At 43.4% G+C, this 23,605-nt stretch overlaps 1 protein-coding gene across 1 annotated transcript in view; it reads right to left on the bottom strand.

The window, feature by feature from the left end:
* The window catches only part of MYOF (myoferlin), a 225,995-nt gene that overhangs the window by 17,927 nt on the left and 184,463 nt on the right, over positions 1-23,605 (bottom strand). The window contains 9 exon segments of the mRNA XM_068258907.1: positions 2,286-2,427; positions 7,852-7,947; positions 10,270-10,358; positions 12,563-12,702; positions 14,107-14,255; positions 16,554-16,724; positions 17,848-17,939; positions 21,417-21,572; positions 23,344-23,469. Of these exon segments, the coding sequence (XP_068115008.1) occupies positions 2,286-2,427; positions 7,852-7,947; positions 10,270-10,358; positions 12,563-12,702; positions 14,107-14,255; positions 16,554-16,724; positions 17,848-17,939; positions 21,417-21,572; positions 23,344-23,469 (1,161 nt within the window).

Below are 23,605 nucleotides of genomic sequence, written 5' to 3'. Positions count from 1 at the left end.
CACCAACAGAAAGCTCTGTTGGTGGAGAGAAAAGGAGGGGGGGGGGAATCACTTGTGTGCCGTGTTGTGCGACCCTGCAGCTTAGCCTTAAAGCTGCAGTGGCCCATTTCAGTAAAAACGGCCTGGTCTTTAGGGGGGTTTAGCACTGTGGTCCTCAAGTGGCTAAAATCTGGAAAGAATCATACTGCCAAGGATGTTAAATTGAATCTTAAAGAGAATCTGTATTGTTAAAATCGCACACAAGTAAACATACCAGTGCGTTAGGGGACATCTCCTATTACCCTCTGTCACAATTTCGCCGCTCCCCGCCGCATTAAAAGTGGTTAAAAACTGTTTTAAAAAGTTTGTTTATAAAACAAAATGGCCACCAAAACAGGAAGTAGGTTGATGTACAGTATGTCCACACATAGAAAATACATTCATACACAAGCAGGCTGTATACAGCCTTCGTTTTGAATCTCAAGAGATCATTTGTGTGTTTCTTTCCCCCTGCATCTCTCATGCACTGAAGTGTCAGGCTGCTCTTTTCTTCCTGCAAACAGCTTTGTCCTTGTCTGTAATTCCTCACTATGTGAAAGCCCAGCCAGCTCAGAGGACGATTTATCCAGCTTGTAAAAGATAAGAGAGAAGAGAGAAGCTGCTCTAATCTAAATAATACACAGGCAGTGTGCATAGAGGGGCCTGGAAGGGGGAGTTCATAGCAGAACCACAACACTGAAGAACTTGGCAGCCTTCCAGACACAGGCTGACAAGTCTGACAAGAGAGAGATAAGTTGATTTATTACAGAGACTGTGATAGTACAAAGTGCTGCAGTAAGCCAGAACACATTAGAATAGCTTTTGGAACTTGTAGGATGATAAAAAACAGGATGCAATTTTTGTTACGGAGTCTCTTTAAGTGAAAATATACTGATGACAAATAATTTTATTGATCCTTCTACTTCTAAAAATGACTTAGATATCCCATATATGCTATATTTTAAAACTGACGTTGATTTATTGTTTTGTCTCAGCTCAATGAAATAGTCTGTCCTTTATCTCTGATTGCTAAAATATATGAACTATTGACTTTTTTATCTATCCCCTAATCTCTGCTCAGTTCTCTGCCAGGAAAGCTGTAATTCCTTATCAGAGAAGGACTATAATCAGACTGGTTCCCGTCTCCAGTCAGTTGCATTGCTGAATATTAACCACCCTGGCGTTCTGATTAAATCGCCAGGGTGGCTGCGGGAGGGTTTTTTTTAAATTAAAAAAAAACTATTTCTGCAGCCAACTGAAAGTTGGCTGCATGAAAGCCCACTAGAGGGCGCTCCGGAGGCGATCTTCCGATCGCCTCCGGCGGCAAGGAATAACACGGAAGGCCGCAATGAGCGGCCCTCCGTGTTTCGCTTCCCTCGTCGCCATGGCGACGAGCGGAGTGACGTCATGGACGTCAGCCGACGTCCTGACGTCAGCCGCCTCCGATCCAGCCCTTAGCGCTGGCCGGAACTGTTTGTTCCGGCTACGCTGGGCTCGGGCGGCTGGGGGGACCCTCTTTCGCCGCTGCACGCGGCGGATCGCCGCGCTGCAGCGGCGATCAGGCAGCACACGCGGCTGGCAAAGTGCCGGCTGCGTGTGCTGCTTTTTATTTGGTGGAAATCGGCCCAGCAGGGCCTGAGCGGCAGCCTCTGGCGGTGTTGGACGAGCTGAGCTCGTCCAGACCGCTCAGCAGGTTAACTCATTCAGGCAGCGAAAAAAGAAAAGCATCATCATATTTGTGTAATTGGTGCTGTACATACATACACATGTCTATCTCATGCTTCCCGTTAAGCAACCTCAGGGGACACCTGTACACAATCTAAAGTCAGGTTGAAGGCCCCACTGACTGACCACCTTGGACAAAAAATAGCATGTGTACCAGGCTTTAGCCAATTCTAGACTCAATTCTTGCAGGAACGTTTTAGAGCTGAAATCCCCCCCCCCCCCCCCCCCAATTCAGTGAATAAATACTGTTCTGTGTGGCAGTGCAGACAGTTCTAATCTCACACACTGATATATGAAGCCCTGTCTAACATTCTATTCATAGGACATGTGTAGCTTGGTTTCTCTAGACTGGCTACAGCTTCCTCTTGGCCCCCGTAAACGGCAGAAGGAAATTTGGCAGCGTTGGGCTTCTAGGAAGAGTTCAACAGTAGAAAGTCGAAGCCAGATCCCTGCAGAAGGAAACGTGCACCGCACACGTTGGAATCGGAGGCTTCTATGCACGACAGATTTCATACAGGCTCGGCTATGTTTCATGCGCCCACCTTTTTAGAAATAACACAGAGCTGTTCCGCTGGAAGATATTCAAATGGGAAAACAAATCGCCAGTTAAAGTTTCCTTCACCGTCCAGTGACCGATAGTGCACATCTGTTTTCTGCTTGTTCTCCTCGTTGCCAGGAATCCAGCTGAAAAGCAATAGGCAGACAGATTTGGGTTTTATATGACCTTGATAACATGCGCCTTCACCACCATCCAAATAAAGTCTGCCCTCATGGCGGGCTACGACCGAGTGTTCAGAAGCGCGTTGCCTTATTTCACATACTGATCTTTTCAGACTAGCCGTGAAATCGGGTAACAAGAAGAGGAAGCTGAAGCCTGTAGAGCAGGACTGGCCTGATCTCCAATTGCCAGCTCTCATCTGTTGCTCATTCAGCCAATATAAACACAAGCTGAGCGGGCCAAGCGCACAGAAACCTGCTCGCTCTTCTACTGAATTGCTTTTATTCATTACAAGTAATCTGATTTATTTCCTGTATTTATAGAGTGGACATTATGCAAAGCTTTACAGACTACATATAAATATTCGCTTTATCCCCCAAGTCAAAGGAGCTTCCAATCTAATGTGCTCACTGCATTCAGGGCCTTTTTCCACAGGCGGTTGAACAGCAAGCAGTTGCCAGGCAAGGCAGCAGCAAGCAGTTGGTAGGCAGCAAGCATGCAGTTGCCAGGCAGCAAGCATGCAGTTGCTCATGGAAAAAGGCTCTTACACAAGTGTGCATAGTTAAAGGGAACCAGAGACGAAGCACACATGTATTTTACCATATATATCAATGGGAACATAAGAGAAAACGCCTACCCTGCTCTCTGTTTCATTCTTCACTGCTGAGCCTGTATTTTATCAGCCCTGATAATATCCCCGACTGAGCATTCAGTCTGGATTTGCTCAGGAATGATTATAGCCGAGTCTGTCTTCTCTGGTGTCTTTTCAAGCCCAAGCCTGCCCCCCCTTGTGGCTCTGCTCAGGAATCATTATAGCTGAGTCATTATAGCAAAGCCAGACTGAATGCTCAGTCAGGGATTTTATCATCAGGGCTGTTAAGAAGCAAGCTGAACAGTGAAGAATGAAACCGAGCAGGGTAGGTGTTTTCTCTAATGTTCCCACTGATATATATGGTAAAATACATTAGGGTGCTTCGTCTCTGGTTCACTTTAACCTACTGCTAGTGATGGTCACTGAGATGCAAAATATTCAGATGCAGATTTTATGCAGCATGAAAATGGCATTTGATTTGTCCTTTTTCCAAGCTGAATAACTTTGCATTAAAATTTGCACAAAACCTGCAGCAACGTGGAACTATTTGCATCTCACTGCCTAGCCCTACCTAACAAGTATATATTTTGGGATGTTAGAGGAATCACACAACTTGAAAAAATTATTAGGGTCAGGAATAGGGTTGGTTAACAAGCTGCATAGAATACAAGAAGATGCAGGATTATGCAAAATCTGTATGCACATTTATGCAGCTTGAAAATGGATCAAATTCCACTTTGGTGGGATCCCTTTGGTCCATTTTCAAGCTGCGTCAACCTAGAATTATTTGCATATTATTGACCATGCCCAATCAGGATCTGGCTAGCAATCAGGTGGAATGGCTAGTGGAATGGCTAGCGTAAGGCCTCTTTTCTACGGGTAGTTTAAAGGAAGTGAAATGCCTCTCAAACTCCCACAACTGCTCACTGCTGCCTGGTAACGGCTTGCTGCTGCCTGGTAACGGCTTGCTGAGCACACAGTTCAACTGCTCATGGAAAAGAGGCCTTAGGCTAGGTTCACAGTGGCCACTGTGTTGCCTCTAACAGCAGGAATGCAATGGATCAGGGAAATATTGCCACATTATCCAGGCATTGCATCCAGTGAAGCATACAGTCAAAAAGTATGCTTTACAGTTAAAGTGTGCGTTTGGGATATCTCACGGCATGCAGTGTATTGGGATGCCGCACGCTGGTATATCACAATGCACCCGCTGCACTGTGAACACTGAAAAGGTGGCACATTACACACCAACCACTCTGCCACACCGCAACACCACTATAAACCTAGGCAGGCTTTAGCATTACAATAGGTGTCAATTAAATGTTTTTCATAGTTTAGAGTTTTAAATGGTTTTCATAGTGTAGAGTTGAGCACCAGTGAAGTATTAAGAAGAAACTACTGAATGTAACTTAAAGGGAACCTGAGGTGAAAAACGATGAAACAAAACAAATGTATTTATCCTCCTACTCCTAAATTGACTCTTTTAGATATCCCATGGTTTTATTTTACATTTAAATACTTACAAAGTAGATTGAATGTTTTATTGTCTTTGTTCAATGGCAGTCTATTGAGTCCCAGAGTTAAAATACATGAACTATTGACCTTTTTCTATCTCTCCCCTGCCCTCAGAAGTTGTATTTTGGCAGGAAAATTTTTATGGCTGTAATTTGCTCACCAGTGAGGTTTACTTTATTTCTGACAAGGTAACAACAAAACAGAAGCTGTCAATTGCTTGCCTGAAAATCAATTTCAGGCAGCAAAATAAACATAATAATGGCCTGGTTATTAATACCTGATATACTCAAGATTAAGCCTAATCTTTCAGCACAAAAATGTGCTGAAATGTTACCCCCATTGGCTTATTTGTAAGTCAGTGGAGCAGAATAGATGGTGGAATAGTTTTTGTTACTGGCAGAGGAGCGTAAGGATCATGCACTAGTGATCCTGTTCTTGCCAGCTGGCTCGCTGCTGTGTCAGAGCCCCCATCCCCTTCAACATGGTGTGCAGGCAGAGTGCACTGCTCAAGACTAGGTGTCTCTCCTGGCTTGTGGCGCAGAACATTCAAGCAGCATTGTCAGCTGTTCAATGATCAGGGATTCTTCCTGTGTCTCATATCTATGGTGCAATCTAGTGGCATCTTGAGACACAGCTGTATTATCCTTGGGGCATATCTGGCTTTATGGAGGGGGCTGACTTGCTACTGTGGAGAGGGTTTATACTCGATTCAATCACTTTTTCCTGGTTACTGAGGGAGGAAGTGTGTACCTTGGCTTATACGTGGGTCGGCTTATGTGAGAGTATATACAGTATGTTTTGCACTGCACATACACATTTATCATGTCACATTGGGTACATGTTATTGAATAAAAATTGCTTTTATATAGCTTTTGCCTATTGCCTAAAATCTTTTATCACCCCGTTTCATATTCTCAAATTCATCATAGGCTAAACCGGCTTCAGTAACTGGGCAAGCCTAGTATAGTTGTTTGTATTCTACAGGTTGCCATAGACTTTTTGATTTCAAAACAACTGTTCAAATGATCAATATAAGTTAAAATGATGATTTGCAGCAAAGTGCCTTTTTGATCAGATCTTTAAGCTGATAGAAAGTAAATGGAGTAATGCAAAATAGCATTTTCATTTTAAGAGTGTGGCCTAAGCACCACCTTAACCACTTGCCGACCGCACGCTTATACCGTGCGTCGGCAAAGTGGCAGCTGCAGGACCAGCGACGCAGTACTGCGTCGCCAGCTGCAGGCTGATTAATCAGGAAGCAGCCGCTCGTGCGAGCGGCTGCTTCCTGTCAAATCACGGCGGGGGGCTCCGTGAATAGCCTGCGGGCCGCCGATGGCGGCTCGCAAGCTAAATGTAAACACAAGCGGAAATAATCCGCTTTGTTTACATTTGTATGGCGCTGCTGCGCAGCAGCGCCGTAAGGCAGATCGGCGATCCCCGGCCAATCAGCGGCCGGGGATCGCCGCCATGTGACAGGGGACGTCCTGTCACTGGCTGCACAGGACGGATAGCGTCCTGTGCAGCCCAGATCTCCCGGGGGAGAAGGTAGGAGAGGGAGGGGGGAGAATGTCGCCGCGGAGGGGGGCTTTGAGGTGCCCCCCCCGCAAAATGCCTGCAAGTAGGAGCGATCAGACCCCCCCTGCACATCATCCCCATAGGGGGGAAAAAAGGGGGGCGATCTGATCGCTCTGTGTGGCCGCGGATCTGTGCTGGGGGCTGCAGAGCCCACCCAGCACAGATCCAAACAAACAGCGCTGGTCCTTAAGGGGGGGTAAAGGGTGGGTCCTCAAGTGGTTAAAAAAGGAGTTAAACATCAGCTATGCAAGGGACAGTTTCTCTCCAGTCGGAACCTAGTCGAAGTAGAACTTAATCCTCACTAATAAGGAATTACTGGCATAAAACTCTTGCCTGGCAGAGAACAGTGCAGGGGATAGAGGAAAAAAAATAATATTTTAGCTTCTGGGACACTGAAAGACTGTCATATGAGACAATGCAACATTGAAAATACTTTTATTTTAGCTGATACACAGAAAATGAAACATTCTAAAGAAGTTTGAGGATACAAATATTCTTCTCATAAGTTTTTTCATGTTGGGCTTTCATTAAACAGAAATAAAACCCTAAACCAAATTAAAAGCCAGCTGCCAGGAAGGAGGAATGTAACTCAACAACCCTCTAACCAGGATGTGGATGGGGGCGTGTCTGGCCAAACTTAATTCCCAGGCATATTTTTTGATAGGGGTGGAGGGCTGTTGAGGCATCACATTTTTTGGGATACAATGGAAACCATTTTTAAAGTGGACCTGAACTCTTGCGCAGAACAGAAGGAAAACAGAGAAATGCACTCTGAATGTATTTAGAGAGTTTAGCCTGTTTAATTCCCCCTCATTGGTGTCTAATCACAAGTTGTAATTTGATCCTTCCCTGTGTCACATGACTGCCTATGGGAGAGATGGCAGATAAGCTCATTTGAAAGCACAGGATGTAAACAATATGTCTGCTTCCATGAATCAGGAAGTAGAAACTTTGCAGATTTTTGGATTTGTATGACCTGTAACAAATGCATGTTTTTTTGTTAAGGTCGCATTCACAGTGGGATGTTATTGTTACACGTTATAAAGTCTTATAACACTTACAAGCTTACCGCACTGCAATGCTAATTCACAGTGCAACGTTAAAGTCGCGGTAAAAAAAATGTTGCGTTCTGGTAACTCACTGCTTGATGTGCGTTACTTCTTACCGCAGACACGTTGCGACTTTAACGTTGCATTAAAACGCAACGTCCCACTGTGAATACAGCCTTAACCCTCCTGGCGGTCTATTAGAACCCGCCAGGGGGCAGCGCAGCACTATTTTAAAAAAAATTTTTTTTTTTTAAATCATGTAGCGAGCCCTAGGCTTCGATCCGGCGATCTTTGATCAGGAAATCTTGTTCTGCTTTCCCTGTCGCCATGGCGACGGGGCAGGATGTCGTCACCGACGTCGTGACGTCTAAGGGAGTCCCGATCCACCCCTCAGTGCTGCCTGGCACTGATTGGCCAGGCAGCGCATGGGGTCTGGGGGGGGGGCCTTACCGCCAGGAAGGTTAGAGGTTATTATGCTGTTGTGCATCTTTTACAGCAGAGAGGAGTTCTGAGTTCAGGTCTACTTTAAATATTTGTAACTTTGTGTTGCCAGGTGAATAAATTCCAACAGATCATCATTTAAACAAAACTGTGCCTAAAACTGTCAGTGATTACCGCTGGGCAGTGCCAACGGGTTTACAGGTAAGTAGAGTGCTCACCCTTTGACATAGATGTCGCTCATTTCCTCCCCAGTAATGCTCTTCTCATCCAGCAGCACATCTTTAGTATTCCACACAATGACACGCAGGATATACCTACAACAACAAAGACAATTCCAGGGCACAGGATATTACCGGTAGATCTAGATCAGGATTATTGCCTTAAAGAGAACCAGAGATGAAGCAACCTCATGTATTTTACCTTATAAATCAGTGGGAACATGACAGTAAACACCTAATCTGCTCTTTGTTACATTGTTCTCTGTTTAATTTGCCTGTTATCACCTCTAAGATAAGAATCCCGACTAAGCAGTCGGTCTGGCTTTGCTACAGAATAATTATAGCTGAGACTGTGTTCTTTGCTGTCTTCAAGTCCAAGCCTGCCCCCTGCTGGCTTTGCTCAGGAATCATTATAGCTGAGTCATTATAGCAAAGCCAGAATCAATGCTCAGTCCGGGATTCTTATCTCAGCTAGATAACAGACACTTTTAGCAGTGAGGATGGAACAGAGAGCATGGTAAATGTTTTCTCTAATGTTCCCACTGATTTCTATGGTAAAATACACAAGGGTGCTTCGTCTCTGGTTCACTGCAGTATAATAAAACAACCACAAGATGTCACTGTGTGTAAAACAAGATGGTAATCTTTATGGATTTGTCATTTCCTGTATTCACTGTGCTCTAAGCTGCATTACCTGATGGTGGTGTATGATATATTTCTGCATATTTTTCCTCAGTTAAGCGTTCAACTTTTTATACTGGGCGTCTATCTGCATCTATGAAACACTCTCCTCCAACATAACAGATACGCCATATAGCAGTAGTAATGCGACTTTACACTACAATAATGCATACATTACACTATATACATTAACTGAATCACAACTGTACCTTGGGTGGAAAAATATGCGTTTCCCTGATTTAATGCGATGCAGAAGTGTTTTATTGTAAAAGAAAATCATGTGACCGGTAGGGTTACAATTCCACTTTTGTTCCTTTTAAAGTGAATCCAAGATGAGCTTTTACTTCTTGCATAATTGTGTTCCTTTCATATAGTTTATAGGGCATTCCTCAAGCCAAATACCTTTTTTTTTTTTTTTTTAAATACTCAAATTCCCTATAAACTAAACAAGCCTCGCCCACAGCTGCTTTTGTGCCTTGGCACTCTTAGACCCATGTAGCAAGGGCTTATGGGAGCTCAGTCTGTTCAGGAGGAGGAGGTGTTACTAGCCAGAGATTTCAGAGGCGGAGGGGAGGAGAAGAGGGGATTGAGCTGAGGGCTGGATTTGCTATCAGCTTGCCTGTGTAATGTGACAAGCAGAACATGGTTGCTGTCATTGTATCAAAAGAAGAAATAATCATATACAGTTGAAGCTGTTTGCAGCTAGATTTGCTGTGCAAGGTGACAACAAAACAGAAGCTGTCAATTGCTTGCCTGAAAATTAATCACTTTATGATTTTCTGGTGAATGCTGCCCACATTACGATCATTTCTGGTAAATACTGCCCACTTCACGATTATTTTCTGGTAAAACACTGCTACATTACAATTTTATGGTTAAACGCTGCCCCGTTACAATTATTTTAGAGTGAAATGTTGCCCCATTACGATTACTTGGCACCTATGTGGGGGGGCCCATCCAAATTTTCGCAGGGGGGGCCCCGTGATTTCTAGTTACGCCCCTGACCAGAGACATTCTATTTTGTTTTAAAGTAAGAACTGTATGGGCAATAAACAATATGGAAACCAGTTTCTACTGAATGAACGCTACAGTTCCACTCTAATAAGGTTATAAAGATGGCAGGTGCTGTATTTCTCTTGCTACAGGTTTTTTTTAGCAGCCAATTTAGAGGCTTGCAAGTGCTCCAGGCCAATTTATTTGAGCGCTTTTTATTTCTTGTTACATTTCCTTGCTACTAATTAGTACTGCTGTAATGTGTATTCATGGCCACTTGTCACTAGGGGGCAGTGTGAGACAAGGTCTTCTGCTATCAGTTTCTATAGCCTCTGCTAGAAGAGAGACAAAGCATTCCAAGAATTTACAGCACAACGAATTCTGCCAGCTGAGGTCAAAAGCAATGCACTTACCTCAAACAAGATCATTCCTTTGAAGCTGCTAATGGGTTAAGGACTAGCACAAACCATATTGTATGCTTTGGTCAAACTAGATTTAAGCCTTCATTTATCTCATGCAAATTGGGCACTGGAAGTTACTTCATAGCTTGCTTTGGGCAGCGTCTCCCTTTAGACTTCAATATTATTGTATTCCATATCTAGATAGGCTGACAACACAACTTATAATATTTGCCTGTAGTTTATAGTGTGCTTGTCTAGAGACCAGACTTTTTTTTTTGTCTTTATAATTAGTTTCAAGGTGTGATAAAACCGGTTATTGCAAAGAATCTAATGGATCACTTACTTTTTAGCTTTTCGAGGAGTGATATCAAAGGGAGGTCCGGGAGGTCCTAAACTTTTGGGGAAAACATCAACCCACATTTCCAGTTTCCCCTGCAAAAATAATGCAAATTGAGGGAATGAAGAAAAATTTGCATAATTAGGGGGAAAAAAAAGCTATGGCATTTCCTGTAGATAACCATATATAGTCCAATGGATTCATTTATAAAGTTACGCCAATTATGTAAAGCTAAGTACACACATTCAATCAGTGTGGCCTCTCAGGACTGAGCTTGTTCTTTGTGGCCCCTCAGGACTGAGCTTGTTCTTTGTGGCCCCTCAGGACTTCCATATGATGCCCTCCACCATTGCACTCCCTATTATAGTTGCCCAATGTTAGGGCTTTCTATATCCTCTTTTATCTGCTGTATAAGTCCTTAGTTCTGGCATCCCTCAAGCTATATTCTATTCATCACCAGTGTAATGTGCCGTGGCCATTGCAATAGTGAAGAACAAGTAGGGAAGCTAGAATTCAGGATTGGCAGAATATGAGTGAAGAGGACATGGAGAAGCTAGAGATGTAATTGTGAAACTTTCTCCATCTGCCATCTGAGGCAGCTCACCTCAAAGGGGAAAAATGCCAGGGAACCCCAGCTAAGTTCTTTAGAGAACCCTGGGATTTTAGGGAACCCCCGGTTCAGTCAGTGGTTCCCATTTGTGGAAATGTGGTAGGTAGGGTGCTGACCGCATGCAACGCCGCTTCTTCAGACGGCATCATGCGTTAGGGCAGCATCCCTACTGCCCCAGGCCGCAAAGTAAAGGGGGCCCGATGCCATGAGCAGGAGGGGGTAGCATTGCAGCAAAGAGCAGCAGCAGGCACGGTGGCAGGGAGGGGGCCAGACCCCCCTCCTCGGTACCCTCCTCCTTCCATGCACCCCCTCTCAGATATTAGATCAGCAGCAGGCACAGCGGGCAGGGAAGGACTTACCGCTTCCATGTTCCAGACGTCGGAGCACTGCGTGCTGCAGGTCTCCACCTTCAATGTCGCTCACTGCTGTGCTTCCTGATTAGCGGAAGCACAATGATCAGCATTGAAGGCGGAGAAGTCCTGTGCAATGAAGGTCTGCGCCCCCCCCCCCCCCCTGCTGTGCCTGCTGCCCCTCCTTCCAAGCTACCTATAATGGGGGAAACTATGCTACCTGTACTGGAGCAACTATACTACCTATATTGGAGGAAACTATACTACCTATATTGGGGGCAACTATACTAGCTACCTATACTGGGGCAACTATACTGGCTACCTATACATGGGGCATCAATATTGGCTACTTATACTGGGGGGCAACAACATTGGCTACTTATACTGGGGGCAACAATACTAGCTACCTATACTGGGGGCAACAACATTGGCTACTTATACTGGGGGCAACTATACCTGGCTACCCTGTGCAGGTTGGCACTTATACCTGGCTAACAACCTACCTATACTGAAGCTGAACATTTTTGGGTGCTGTACGATTCAAAATCAGCCTGAAGCAAACTGTGAAGGATGTACCCCCGGAAACTCTGAAAATATAAATCCATCACTAGCAGGGACCTATTGGATGTCACTGCTACTGATCGAGTGCAGTGATTTGTCCAATGACAGTGACGTGGGCCCGCCAGCAAGACAATAGGCACCAGTTCACAAAATGAGCAGCAGACGGTTGCGATTGGCCAGTCTAGTGCCAGCACGCCCGCCTGATTGGTCGCATGCAAAAGCTTCCCCTCCGACTAACCATGGTGAGCTCTCACTGGTGTTGGGGTATTACTGTAGCATGCCCTATGATATAAGAAAGGGCGGCAGGTGCCACCAGCCGAATAAGGATGGAAAATCGAGGAAGCAGGGATGAGGGTAGGGTGTGTGCCAGGAAGGCAGGCAGGAGAGAGGAGGAAGGCACCAGGTGGCCCAAACTGTTTGCCCATACGCGGCCCCTTAGATTTTTCTGCCTGAACCACGTGATTCTGGTGGCTTCATGGCAGGTCCGCCGCTGCGTATACCTGAATTATCTCAGAATTATTTGCATTTCATTGAACATACCCATTCATAAACAGGAAAAGCCACGAAAGTGTAATTAGACACAATTGTCCGCTTTTTCTACTGCTCCTTTATACAAGGCCTTATGGATCTCTGTTGCTCCTATTTGTAGAACAGTCTATGTCAGTACTGTAGCACATTTAAATCTGTCTGCTTACCATATGTGGCCCTTTTATTTCTCACCATCAGGATTACTTGCCTTCATAGTGCAAAACCGTTGGTTTTCTCTTTGTCAACTGACCTGAGGGAGGTTGGGTTGGAAAGTGCTGAACAGTGTCCGGGTCTCCACATGTTCTGGCACCTGCCCCTGGCCTCGCAGGACGTACAGAGCCAGCCTCTCATTGGCAGGTCCCAGGTGCTGGTGAATCCTGTTGTTGGTCTCTGAAGAATAGGGAGATCAGTTATACAGGTTATTGATTTGTGCACATTGGGTTTTCTAAAAGCAAGCTTATACAATGCAGTCCATTTAAGAGCTTCCAATGGTGATCTGAAAGTGGAATCCATCAGTACTTATCCTCCCCGCTAGGATTATTACTACGGGCATAACTACAAGTCATGGGGCCCCCCAGAAAAACTGATGGGGCCCCCAATGTTCACACTCTCCTTCTTGCCTATCTCTGGTGACCCTCACAGCCCGGGGGCCCTTCTTACAAGGGTCATTAAACAAGAGTTATCATAATCTTCACACCCATAACAAGTGTAGCCACAAACACCTGACTGAAGGATGGACTACTTTATTGGAGGGAGTGAAGTAGTAGTTGGTACCCCCTTACAGCTCTAAGCCCCCCCTGCTATGCCCCCGATTACCAGCACTTCACATACTGAGGATAGGGTATAGGCTGGCACAGAGTCCGTTTTTTACTGTACACTTTAGAAGAAAGCGGCTAGATTGAGCACCCTTCATACAAGTAGGGGCACAGAACCAAGACTGAAAAGGAGGCCATCGAAGCTAACTGACCATGGAGTTTATGGGGCACTGAAGAACGCCCAGGTGGGGAGTTCTCAGAGATTTATTTTTATTTCAGGTGTGCTTCAAAATAACTGGAGAAAAAATTGCTACGTTTAGTGAAACTGCAGGAGAAAATCCATAGCTCCCAACTGTTCCTCTTTCGGAGGCCTGTCCCTCTGTCCTCCTTATTTGTCCCTCTTTCAGGACTTTGTCCCTCTTTCTATTTAAATATATATATTTCTCTACTAAAAATGTGTTTGATTGACTCTAAACTTTATTCCCATCCTTTAATTTGATATATAACCCATTTTAAAATGTTAATATAAAGGAAATGAACCAGGATAGAAAGGACCAATGTGGTTTGAATTATAAAACATATTTTTCTTATGAAATCTGTATGGTATGTGTGACGGGAGCGTGATCGGGGGTGTGGCTTAAGTGTTACTCCTTTTTCATCTCAAAGTTTGGAGGTATGCAATTCAAAAAGGAGCAGGAAAAAATACTGAAGCACAGAATATTTTTTGAAGTTTCTTATCCTGCTTGGCTTGCAGCACAAAAACAGGTCTAGGTCTACATTTGAAAGACTTATTACTAGGGATGGTCAATGAGATGCAAAGTTTTGAGTTGATGAAGCATTTTGCACATTTTGTATGCAAATACAGTATATGCAGCTTGAGAATGGACCAATCAAATCCTGAGGCAAAATTTGATTGGACCATCTTCAAGCTATATGCATCATTTGCATAATGCTGCTTCAACTGAAAAAAAAAAAAAAAAAAACTTGGCATCTCATTGACCATCCCTACTTATTACCGTTTTACAGCTAATTCTCTTACCAAAGTCCTCCAGCGTGTACTCCCTTCCTGAGAACTTCACTTTGGTCCCGCTGTCTGAGAACACTGGCGGAGGGGAGCCTTTTAACCTGGCCACATTCTGCAAGATCTGGGAGGGCTTCAGCTGATCCCTCCACTGGTTTACCCCGGTGCTAGAATATGCAACATCAAGAACAGCATTGATTAGTTATTATGTAATAAGACTCAGAGCAACAAAACACTACTGAACTTACCAGATTCCAGCAGATAAAAAACATGTCATGTAACAGAGGAGGCAAGCATGCATGAAAAGGGGCACATGGAAATTTGGGCTGCAATTTGGAAGTAGAATAAATCGGTAAAATGTACTAATATTGATAAAAGTGTAGTAAAATAAAATAATATTTTACTACAACTTAACACTACTCTAAAGGTTTGAGAAAGATTGTGAGGCTTTGTTCATGTAATGATAGTGAAGTGAGAAACCTGTGGTGTTCATACTACTGGCCACTAGATGGCACTTGTAATACTGCATGATTGCATGGGATCTGTCTATACAGTTTTAGGCCTAGTGCACACCAGAGCGGTTCGGCTGCGTTTTGCAATCCGCTTGCGGCTACGGATATGCTTGGGTAATGTATTTCAATGGGCTGGTGCACACCAGAGCGGGAGGCGTTTTGCAGAAACGCATACTTCCGGGTTGAGGCATTTTTTGGATTGCGGATGCGTTTCTGCCTCCAATGTTAAGTAGAGGAAAAACGCAAACCGCTCTGAAAAACGGCAGTTCAGAGTGGTTTGCCAGGCGTTTTTTGTTACAGTAGCTGTTCAGTAACAGCTTTACTGTAACAATATATGAAATCTACTACACCAAAAACGCTACACAAAACCGCAAAACGCTAGCTGAAACGCTACAGAAAAAGAAAAAGCGTTTCAAAATCTGCTAGCATTTTGCGGATCTGCTAGCGGGTTTTGGTGTGCACCAGGCCATAAACTTGTTCATTCCTGACACTGCCTGTCTGTGTGTGCTGGAAATGAAAAAGCAAAGCATGGTGTGATGTTTTACAGAACTGCAGTAACTTGCCAAATAAACTGGAACTAGGTTTATTTACCTCAGTGATAACTGAAGACACCAGAACCTTTATTTACAAATTAACATACCGCTTGTGCTAACAGGTGAAGCTCGGAACGAAGGCAATGTATTCATTTAAAGTTTCACATTTTTCTGATAAAAGATTTTAATTTGTATTTAGCACGATGAAACCAATATAACACACACTACATTTCTTTAGGCCACGTTTACATTGGTGTGTTGCAGTGTGGTGTAACAGTTGTGTTAAAGTGTACTGCAGGGGGAAAAAGTGCTCGGGGGGTACCTCGGTACTTCGTACTGAGGTACTAACCAGCCCATAAATCCTATGATTCCCCTGCGCAGTAGAGCAGACACTGCTATTTCAGTCAAAGCCTGAGCGGAGGCTGGTACTGCACACCTGTGCAGGAATGCAGATGTAAATATTGCCATGTGCTGTCCATGGGAGCGGACACTGGAACAGGGCGGCAAAGGAGGACAGCGGAAGCCTCAGTAGCATCCAGAGACTTCCCTCTCCTGAGGCAAGTACCATCCAACCACCCAGAGCACTTTTTTTCTTACAGGTTTTCTTTATAGAGAACCAGAGAAGAAGCACCCTCATGTATTTTACTGCATTTATCAGTGGGTACATGACCGTAAACACCTACCCTGCTCTCTGTTTCATTCTTCTCTTCTAAATCTGCCTATTATCCGCTCTGATAAGAATCCCCGACTGAGCATTCAGTCTAGGTTTGACCTGGAACCATTACAGCTAAATCAGACTTCTGTGAAGTCTTTTCAAGCCCGCCCCCTTGTGGCTCTGCTTTCCTGCTTTGCATACTCAGAGCTCTCATGACTGGGAGGAGCTGTTCCTGCCAAGAAAGAATCTCTGAAACAACAGACACGTGTGGCTGCAGTCATTATCTGTGCAGTTTCATTCCTATGAGAGACACTTCCTACAGGCAGCCACACAGCATACCAGAATAATGAAGTTGAAAGCACACAGCTGAAAGGCTTAAGCAACAGCCCTGCTTGTCTATGGTTTCATAGAGCCTAGACAGCACATCCAGAACAGCTCATAACTCGGAAGCAGAAGGGATACGAGCCGGCGGCCATATTGGATTTTTCGTGGCGCAATAATGGATAAAACACACTTAACACTTTACAAGCTATCGACTGATGTGTTTATTTTGTGTGAAACATTTATCTCTGGTTCCCTTTAAGACTAAAATTGTTGCATACTTTTCATTGACTGTATGCATAACTGTGAGGCAACGTGAGCATAATGTGTAGCACCGCTGTCTTGATCAGTTGCGTTGCATTCCTGCTGTCACAGGCAACGTAACGCAATGGCCTCTGAACACGACCTAAAGGAGTCTCCATCCTGGAACTGAACACTACTTACACACAGTACGTCTGTGGCAGGCCACAATGGCTTCCAAAACGAGACAGGAATCTATTTTCCAGGTCTATAATGGTTTCCCCTACTTTCTCATCCCGAGTGATGGTGTCATAATCGTACACGGAGATCTTCAGGTCTTTCTCTTGAGGTAAGAAGCAGCTCAGTTCATACATTCTGCATGAGATCAACAGAAGATAATGACAATTATACTACCAAATTACAGCATTAGCAGCTGTCACATGCTCTGCACATCACTCCTATTCACCACATTCTCGATCTGATTTTGTACGATCCAAAAACAAACTGCAGCATTTGGTCCATTTTCAAGCTGCATAAAAGTTTGCAATGAATTAGGAATGATCTGCATCTCACTGACCGTACCCCATCATTCAGTGAGTGCAGACAAATGCTAAGAAGCAGATTTTAGTGAAAATGTTGTGAGACTAAGTCCCTTTAAGCTGGAATACTTGACAAACGTTATCGATTTATAAAGTGCCGACATATTGCGTGGCTCTGTACAAAGTAAGAAACAAACATGGGGTACATAATACAGGCATTGGTGTACACCAAATATTGACACTGGTACAAAATAAAGACTAATGGTAGTCACAAATTTATCATGAATAAAATGTATAACAAATTGCAAGACAATATGCATACCTAGTGGCAGTGATCTTTTAGGTTATCTAGTAAGGAGTACAACTTGGTCAAAGGGGGAATGGCTTAAAGGAAACCAGAGCTGGTATAAAGAAAACGTTTTATACATACCTGGGGTTTCCTCCAGCCCCATACGCACGGATCGCTCCCACGCCGCCGTCCTCTGTCTTCTTGCAGCTCTGATACCAGGTCCAGTTACTTCAGCCAGTCAGGGCCAGATTACGCAGGAGAAGTGCGACCTCTACCCATCTCTCCAGCAGCCGCATACGCAACGAGCGCACTTCTCTTACGTCAGACTAGCTATGACTGACGGAAGTGTGGGGAACCGGAACTGGAGCTTCAGACATTGGAGGATGTCGGCGTGGGAGCGATCTGTGCATATGGGGCTGGTGGAAACCCCAGGAATGTATGTTTTCAGGGAGGTGTAAAGAATCCAAAGGTTCGAGAGTGACTGATGTGTTGTGGAAGGGGATTCCAGAGGAGGGGTGAAGCAAGTGAAAAATCTTTTATACGTTAATATGAGATGATGATTCTACAGGAGGACAAACAAAGGTTTTGTGCAGATCAGAGATTGGGTTGGATGTGGTTAGAATCTGGAAACTAGTGATGTACAGGGGAGAGAGATCATAGAGCTTTGTACCTTCCAAATACTGGGTTCAGCGTGTTAGGAATGTAGTTCTCCCGATCTTCAATCACCTTCTTGCTGAGAGTTATTTTGATGTAAGGATCACACTGAAAGTAAAGAAATGAAATGCTAAACTTGCTGCAGTAGCCTCTGGTACAAATGGATTTTTTTCTATTAAAGTATTCTGTAACTCCAATAAAAGAAAATTATACAAACAATATTCCATTTCATTCTGCTACTGCATTGGACTAAATATTTGATCTGCAAGAACAAATTACATTTTGTTGGTCACACTGCATGCCAATTTTATACTGTTTTGTGAGTCAAGTGATCAGTTTAGATAAAGAATTTAGTTCATAGCTATACTACTGCTTTCTATTTACTATCAAGAACCCAAAGGTGATCCTCAGGTCAAAAATCAAATGCCTAAGAAAAGGAAAGCTAGGATTTGCAAGGTACAGCACTTAAGGTGCATACACACATCCAATTTTGATTAGCCAATCACTGACCAATTTTACCACTCATGTAGTATGAGGGGCAACAGAGTTTTACCTAAACATTCTGTTCAAAGTATTCATACTTCATGGAAGAGGTCAAATTGACAAGTCAAAATCGGATGTGTGTACCAGGCTTTACAAGTCATGCTGCAAAATGCTGGCAAAACCCGCTAACCAAACACTTGCACTTTAGCAAGTGCTGCTCTTAGTGGGCCCCGGTTTGAATGATTTTAATATGAGAGACAAGCCTGTAGGTTGTAAAAAAAAAAAAAAAAAAGTTGTAACTATTAGGGCCCGTTTCCACTGGCGAATAGGATGTGAGGCGTTCGGCGTCATGCGGCTTCCCGTTGGCGGCTATGGGGACTCGGCTGCGTGCTGCGGAAAACTGCAGTTTGCTATCCATAATTTCCCCCGCGTTGCATCGCGCCGGATCGTGTAGGTAAATTTGCATCAATGGAAACTACTCCATTGACGTGAATTGGTTGCAGTTTCCTTGCGATGCAGAGCGGTTTCCGCATTGCAACAAGACTAGGGAAACAGGCCCTTAAGCATTCACAATTTCACGCGTAGCTGGGCATCTACAGTGTATTGCCCTTAGCCTAACTTGGAAAAGAATATCCTTTTGCTACTAATGACCCTTCTTGCTTGATTGATGTGTAAACTGAATTGGGTCACCAATGAGACAGAAAAAAATAAAATTAACACTTTCTTTAACTGTAAAAATAAAAATAAAAAATAATAATACCCTGATTGGTGGTAGGGCTTGAAAGAGGCAGGGAGCAAATTTGAATCATGCATGTTTTGCAGCACATGTCCAAATGCCCCCTACCGCACTGGCCACTGCAGTCCATGGGCCTCTTGGAATTGCACGTGTCTCACATTCCGGTTTGCAGTTTTTCCCCATGATCTCCCGCACAACGCAAGCGTTGGATTCCAAGTTAGCGTCTCTGCCTTGGGCGATGGACAAGCTCGCCCCAGTTCTGAAGGTGCCACTATTCATGTGCCCCACTATTTTTTTTTTTTTTTAACGGAAAAGAGTTTCTTTTCTGCGTAATATGTTGGCGCTTTATAAATACAATACATAAATAAGATGCCAAATTGCTATTCACATCTTTAATGCACATTTATACTGTAAATCACCTCATTGGCATTGCATATACAGCAGAGTCCTGGTTATCCAAAACTCCACTAACCAGCAGTCTCAACCAACCAGCACAAATCTCCAGCAGTACTCACAGTGGTGAAGACCAACTTCTTAGGCAGTTTGTGGGCTCCACTGTGCTTAAAGACCGGGTTGTCTGGCTCCCCCAAGGTTAATATACTTTCAGTTACTGTATTTTAACATTTGCCAATTATGTGGTTTGCGACTGTTTATCTACGTCCTGCAGGACTTCAGTTCCTGGCCCAGGGAAGCAGATAATAGTCTATTGAATGCAACAGCTTGCTGCTCACTCCCGCGTTCTCACTGTCGCCCGTTAGATTAAAGAATGGGAACAGCATTAATCTCCCCTCTTATGCTATGTACACACTTGAGATAGAAGTCTTTAGAAAAGGCAAGATCACAGACCAATTTTTCCCCCTTCCATGTAATATGAGAGCCATACTCTACACAGTCTATTCTATGGAGCTCAACTCCCCATCAGATCAACATCTTTGCAAGATGCTGCACACAAACATGCTGTACACATTCAAAAGATTATTTACTGCAAAAGATCAGTTCCTGCAAAATGCATTCATAGTCCGCAGATCTCATACACACAATCATCCGCAGATCTGAAGATCCATCCTTGGTGGATCTGATCTGCAGATGATTATCCGTTAAACAAGGAGTATGAGGATCTGCAGATATAAACTATGAATGCATTTTGCAGGAACAAATCTTTTGCAGGAACTGATCTTTTGCAGATACTGATCTGTTGCAGGTGTACAGAATCTTTGTGTACAGCATCTTGCAAAGAGTTTTATCTGATGGGGAGTTCAGCTCCATAGAATAGACTGTGTAGAGTATGGTTCTCATACTACATGGAAGGGAGTAAAATTGGTCTGTGATCGTGCCTTTACCAAAGACTTATCTCAAGTTTGTACGTAGCATATCTCAAGTGTGTACATAGCCAAGTCCCTGTGTCAATGATCGTCTGCATCAATGAGATGCCTGTGCTCACTGTAATTACCAAAGTAACACGTTCACACTTTGTTTGCATACTTATAGTACGCTAACTGGAAATCATGCGCAAGGACAGCTTGTAGCCAAATAGTAATATTACGCCTACTTTCATTTTAATAAAAAAAAAAAAAACACACATACATTTAAAATTAGCACTTTACCACCCACACTATCCCATAATTACCCAAATAAAAATTTTACAGTAAAAAATACATAAATAGTACCCTTAGGGACTGAACTTTTTAATGTGTATGGCAAGAGGGTATATTACTGTTAATTTTGAAAACATGTGCTTGTAAATAGTGATGGACACAGAACTGAAAAAAAATGCACCTTTATTTCCAAATAAAATATTGGCGCCATAGATTGTACTAGGGAAATATTTTAACATTCCAATAAGTGGGACAAATGGGCAAATAAACGTGTGGGTTTTAATTAGGGTAGCATGTATTTTAAAACTGTAATGACTGAAAACAGAATTTTTTTTCCATTTTTCTTATTGTTCCAGTTAAAATGCATTTAGAATAAAATAATTCTTAGCAAAATGTATCACTCAAAAAAAGCCTAATTGGTGGTGAAAAAAAACAAGATATAGATTGCTTTGTTGTGATCATTAGCAATAAAGTTCTAGGCGAATGAATGGAAGGAGCGCTGAAAGGTGAAAATTGCTCTGGTACTGAAGGGGGAAAAAACCCTCAGTAGTGATGTGGTTAAATACAGAGTTCACAGTATGTACATAGAGTGAGGTATAGTACTGTATTAGCTAGGAATATTTTTAACATCGAGTCTCAACCAGAATGCACACTTACCCAGCATCAGCCGCATACAAACCCCTTCAGTGCAGAGTAAAGAGAAACCTTACTGTAGAAGAAAATGATTAAACAGAATTATGCTTCTCCTTTGAGGATTTTTGCTATGCTTACCAGTCCATTGCTGTCCTTTGGCTGTAGATCGATGCCTCTAATTACGTAAATGCGAACAACGCATTCCTGGGGTCCGCTGTCCGGCAGCTCCCGGAACTGTCGAGGAGGGGCGGGGATATTGGGGTCATCTGGGAGAGGGTAGATACGGAATGATCCCTGCAACAAGAATGCTTATTAATACTTTTCTTTTTAAAGATAGCACAACTATAGCATTGTACACTGGAGTCGAGGTCTGAAGCCAAGTTAAAAAAAAAAAAAAAAAAAAACTTTATAAAAAATGTCTGAGTAAAAAAAAAATAAATCTATTTACCCAGGGCTTCCTCCAGCCCGTCACCCCCCTCGCTTTCTGCACAGGAAAACTGAGGACCAATGTGTTTTCCCCATGCAGATAAAAACACTTAGACTTAAAGTGACTAAAAATTTACTCAGCAGCACTGAAAAGGCTTTGTGTTTCTTTAACAGTTTCACAGCATCAGAACTTTGTTTCTCTTATACAAGCCTCATTTTTAGCTGCACAGAAGAAAACTGCCCGGGCTTTTTTTCCCCTGATGCTGTGCAAAGTATGATTGGATTTCTGATTTTGTTGTTCTCGTTCTGCTGTTTTGGTGCATTTTTTTTTTGACATTTTGAATTTGACATTTTGAAGCCTAGTGTGTGCAGCTGGGAGGGGTTATCAGGACACAGGACAGTTGGAACTGTGTCTCCTGCTCCTTGTCACCTCCTTTCAACCAAAAAGATGGCTGCCCCCATGACAAAGATGGCAGCCCCCATGAATCACAAACATTTGCCTGTTCTTTTAAAACAGGGTGGGTAGGGGATTATATTACCTATCTATTCTAATTAACATAACGAATGTAACTTGATGACAGTATGTTCGTTTAGGCTGAAGTTCCCCTTTAAAGGAAACATCAGGCAATCTATGCTACCCCTAGATCTACTAACCCGGGGCTTCCTCCAGCCCCTTGCAGCCGATGCTAAATGGAGGAACAACAATGACCTGCTGAACATAAGATATAGTATTTACTGTACATAATATAGTACTTACACTACATAATATAGACATATGGCAATGGTAGGGATTAGATTGTGAGCTCCTTTGAGGGACAGTTAGTGACAAGACAATATATATATATATACACTGTACAGCGCTGTGTAATATGTCGGCGCTATATAAATACTAAATAATAATAATAATAATACTGTAACCTTGGCAAAACATTCAGAATGTCACTGATTGATTGTGTTATTACAAGAACTTGGACTCAGTATGAGACAAAAAGCTCTCAATGAAGTAGCAACAGAAAGACATCAATCTTCACTCCGTGTTGTAAAAGTAATCAGAGCCACAAGGTCATTAGCCTGTGTGTGATAAGAATCTAGGAATCCTTTCGGAGTGATTGCTGAAAGGGGAAAGTCTACAACTTTTTTTTCAAAATGTGACCCCTTTGTTTGTAAGGTTGTACATGAAGTCATCAGAACTTTGCAGCAGTGAGAGACAGTTGTTTTTTTTACGAACTCTAGGGAGCAGGGACAGTGTACAAATTCCAAAGTCTGTACGAGTCCTTATCTGTGCTGTGGACACATGCAGTCAATATAACAATGGTGCAAGAGCAGAATACTTTTTTTCTCTCCATGTCCATAGCTGTCAGTCTCTCAAACTTTTCCCCCCACGGGCCCCCTGTGGCTTCTGGGCCCCCCTGCGGAGGCATCCCTTGCAGGGTGCATTGTTATGCCCCTGAACCCTATTCTCACACAAGCCCTTCCTGGCCTCTACCAATGCCTACCCCTGACCGCCTCCCCCACAGATTCTTGTTCCCACATCTTGGCATGATGAGGCAACACTGAGAATTTGAGGTATAGAGAAATTATAGAACACTCCTTTGCAACACATTTTGGAATGCCTGAATCAAGCTGTGTTACCACTTACTTTGAATTCACCAACAACAGAAGGATCATCGTTGTCTTCAGACTTCCCTCTGTACAACTTAAAGGTTTCACAGAAATCGGTGAGCCCTCTGTACTCTGGAACCTCCTCCAGCTCAGAGTCGTACACCTGGAAAGGGGAGCACAGTTACGGCAGTGAAGGCCATTCAGTGTTTTAGCATGTCAACACAAAAGGATGAGGAGGATTGGAGAAGGTCAGCCATATAAGGTAATCTAGGCAGAGGTAGAGATCATTTGGAGTTTCT

Source organism: Hyperolius riggenbachi, chromosome 10 (assembly GCF_040937935.1).
Source record: "Hyperolius riggenbachi isolate aHypRig1 chromosome 10, aHypRig1.pri, whole genome shotgun sequence".
NCBI lineage: Eukaryota > Metazoa > Chordata > Amphibia > Anura > Hyperoliidae > Hyperolius > Hyperolius riggenbachi.
The sequence above is the reverse complement of the archived record's forward strand: the minus strand, read 5'-3'. Positions and strand labels throughout refer to the sequence as shown.